Raw genomic sequence first — 3,683 nt, forward strand, 5'->3', positions numbered from 1 at the left:
CTAAGTACTCATTTAATCTTTTCAACTCTGGATTATTCCTATTGCAGTTCTAATTTCATACTTTTTCCATAATGTCACCAGATTGTAGGTGAGCTCCCAAAATAGACAGTTACTAGGACTCAAACCGTTATATGACCCAACATGCAAAATAGCTCTGGGAAAGGAATGCTGAGATTGTAACAATGACCTATTCCTTTAAAAAGATTCTTGTTGGCCCCCTGCGGGCCGCCGGCGCGCGGGGTCGCGCCCCCCCGCGGTGGCCGCCATAGTGTGAGGTATTTAGCGGGAGCGCGCGGCGGGTTCTAGAACGCGCGCAACGCCGGCGGCGGACAGTGGGGAGCGCGGCGACCGTTGCTGGGCGCTCTCTAACGGCAGCGGCCAGTCAGAGTGTCCCGTCGGTACTGGCATGAGGCAGAGGCAGCCGCGCTGCCCGCGGTGACGGGCGTTGGCGGCGGCGACGACGGAGCGTGTTTGAGCCAGGACCGAGGTCCGAGGCGCGCTCTCCGCCCACAAAAATGAGCCGTCGGACTGAGAGAGAACCTACTGGACCGTCAAATGGCGCGCCCTCCTCCCGGACGGTGCCTGACCTGGCCGGCACAACTGCGTCCAACAATGACTTGGCGAGTCTTTTTGAGTGTCCCGTCTGCTTTGACTATGTGTTGCCTCCAATTCTACAATGTCATAATGGCCATCTTGTCTGTAGCGACTGTCGCCCAAAGCTCACACGTTGTCCAACTTGCCGGGGCCCGCTGACATCAATTCGCAACTTGGCAATGGAGAAAGTGGCCGTCTCGGTACTTTTCCCCTGCAAATACGCCTTTTTTGGTTGTGAAATAACTATGCCACCCACAGAAAAAGCAGACCATGAAGAACACTGTGAGTTTAGGCCCTGTTGTTGTCCCTGCCCTGGTAACTTCTGTGGGTGGCAAGGCTCGGTGAATGCTGTAGTGCCGCATCTGATGCAGAAACATGAGTCCATTATAACCCTGCAGGGAGAAGTTGTCGTTTTCCTTGCAGTCAGCATTAATCTTTCTGGTGCCCTTGACTGGGTGATGATGCAGTCCTGTTTTGGGTTTCACTTTATATTAATCTTGGAGAAGCTGGAAACCTACGATGGTCACCAGAAATTCTTTTCCGTTGTCCAGCTGGTAGGAACACACGAACAAGCTGAAAAGTTCTCTTATCGACTTGAGCTAAATGGTAATAGGCGGCGATTGACTTGGGAAGCCACGCCTCTGTCTATTCATGAGAGAGTTGAAACAGCCATCATGAACAGTGACTGCCTCGTCTTCGACCCTGGAGTTGCGGAACTTTTCGCAGAAAATGGCAATTTAAGCATCGATGTAACTATTTCCATGTGTTGAAATGGTGATCAAACATTTTCCGACGAGTGTTTAAAACCAATACATTCAATTTCACAGAGAATAAGGCACCTGTCTTCCTACCAACCAGAAACTTTTGGTAGGTGGAAGCTAGAGACATTAAGATAAATAAAACGGAAGGGTGTTAAATACAAGAAATAGTTGTATGTAATAACACTAATATATTTAAAATAAGTCACTAGTAAACCACTGAAAAATGTATGTATGTTTACACTCGAGATGGCCATCTTTTGAATTAAATAAGTAAACTTTGAAAACTAATTCTGAATTTTTGTTTATAATAGACAGTGTACTGTTGAAAACCACTGGGTTCTTTTTTGTGTGTCTGTGGTGTGTGTGTGTGTGTGTGTGTGTGTGTCCAAGCGTGCACACGTGCATGCTTAGATTTCTTTTCCTATAACTGACAAGCCATATTGAGCGGTGTTCCACCACTGCATTTCCCCTCTATGAGTCAATACATAGTGCTCTTGTGTGTGTATTTTTGAGTGTGTGTTTGTATATTTGCTAATTTTTAAGTCTAGTTTTTAATTAAATAAATTTGACTTTCTTTTCTGTAAAAAAAAAAAAAAAAAAAGCTAAGAAGCTTCTTATTTATTTGATGTAACCATAAAGACTTTTTCAGAGATTTGGAAATGAGAGCATTTTGTATTTGTTGTAGAGGGGAAAAAGCTATTCATGTAAGGGGCTTTCCTGATAGCTCCGCTGGTAAAGAGTCTGGCTGCAATGCAGGAGAGCCTGGTTCAATTCCTGGGTGGGGGAGAAACCCGCTGGAGAAGGGATAGGCTACCTACTCCAGTATTCTTGGGCTTACCTTGGGGCTCAAGCTAGTAAAGAATCCACCTGCAATGTGGACGATCTGGGTTTGAAAGGGTACCCATTGCAGTATTCTGGCCTGGAGAATTCCATGCACTGTATTGTCCTTGTGTTCAGAAAGAGTGGGAGGAGGGACAGGCTACCCACTCCAGTATTGTTGGGCTTCCCTTGTGTCCTAGCTGGTAAAGAATCTGCATGCAATGTGGGTGATCTGGGTTCAATCCCTGAGTTGGGAAGATCCCCTGGAGAAGGGATGGACTACCCACTCCAGTATTCTGGCCTGGAGAATTCCATGGGCTGTAGATCCCCAGCAGAAGGGATAGGCTACCCACTCCAGTATTCTGGCCTGGAGAATTCTATGGGCTTTATAGTCCATGTGGTGGCACAGATTGGGAGAAAGGATAGACTACCCACTCCAGTATTCTCGGGCTTCCCTTGTCGCTCAGCTGGTAAAGAATTTGCCTGCAATGTGGGCGATCTGAGTTCAATCCCTGGGGTGGGAATATCCCCTGGAGAAGGAATGGCTACCCACTCCAGTATTCTGGCCTGGAGAATTCCATGGACTGTGTACTCCATGTTGTCGCAAAGAGAGAGAATGGAGAGACTACACACTCGAATATTTTCGGGCTTTCCCTGTGGCTTAGCTGGTAAAGAATCTGCCTGCAATGTGGGCAATCTGGGTTCAATCCCTGGGTTGGGAAGAACCCTGGAGAAAGGAAAGGCTATGCACTCCAGTATTCTGGCCTGCAGAATTTCATGGATTTTAGATCCACTGGAGGAGGGAAAGGCTACCCACTCCAGTATTGTGGCCTGGAGAATGCCATGGACTACACAAACAGTCCATGGGTTCACAAGGGTCAGACAGTCCTGAGCGACTTTCACTTTCACTTTCTTGCATTGCAGATTAGCTAAAATGCCATGGACATTTTGTTTCAAAACTCAGACTTGGAATTTGAGTTCATCAATAGACTAGATACATTTTCATGAGAATCTTGCTATTGTACCTCTCTTCCTTCTTCCTTAAACATTTCGTTACATTTTTCACAAACATTTCACTTTCACTTTCTTTCATTGCAGGTTAGCTAAAATGCCATGGACATTTTGTTTCAAAACTCAGACTTGGAATTTGAGTTCATCAATAGACTAGATACATTTTCATGAGAATCTTGGTATTGTATGTCTCTTCCTTCTTCCTTAAACATTTCATTACATTTTTCACAAATATCTCTTAACAGGTTGTGATGAGATATTTCTCATCCAGGACTGATTAAAACATATTCATTTGGATTTATAACCAAATGTCTATGAGAAAAACAAGTCGGACTATGACTCCTACAGGCAATGCAGGAAAATTAATACCACTGAATTGTATAACTTTCTATCAATTTCACCTTTCCAATTACCTTGCTCAAAGTAAAAAAGAAAGGTCAAAGCTAATAATCTGATCTGAAGCTACCACGTGTTGAAACAGGCAGGTTATTGAAAGGT

General features: G+C 45.1%; 1 protein-coding gene across 1 annotated transcript; it reads left to right on the forward strand.

Annotated features, from left to right (window-relative positions):
- The first annotated feature begins 339 nt into the window (after window positions 1-339).
- Window positions 340-1,505, forward strand: LOC122436434 (E3 ubiquitin-protein ligase SIAH1-like). The gene has a single exon (XM_043460231.1). It carries the CDS (start codon window positions 516-518, stop codon window positions 1,362-1,364), a length of 849 nt encoding a protein of 282 aa, XP_043316166.1. The 5' UTR covers window positions 340-515; the 3' UTR covers window positions 1,365-1,505.
- The last annotated feature ends 2,178 nt before the right edge of the window (window positions 1,506-3,683 follow it).

This window comes from Cervus canadensis, chromosome Y (genome assembly GCF_019320065.1).
Source record: "Cervus canadensis isolate Bull #8, Minnesota chromosome Y, ASM1932006v1, whole genome shotgun sequence".
Classification (NCBI taxonomy): Eukaryota; Metazoa; Chordata; class Mammalia; order Artiodactyla; family Cervidae; genus Cervus; species Cervus canadensis.

Bases quoted from the DNA above. Each gene is read 5' to 3' on its own strand.
- LOC122436434 (XM_043460231.1), top strand. From the start codon at position 516: ATGAGCCGTCGGACTGAGAGAGAACCTACTGGACCGTCAAATGGCGCG.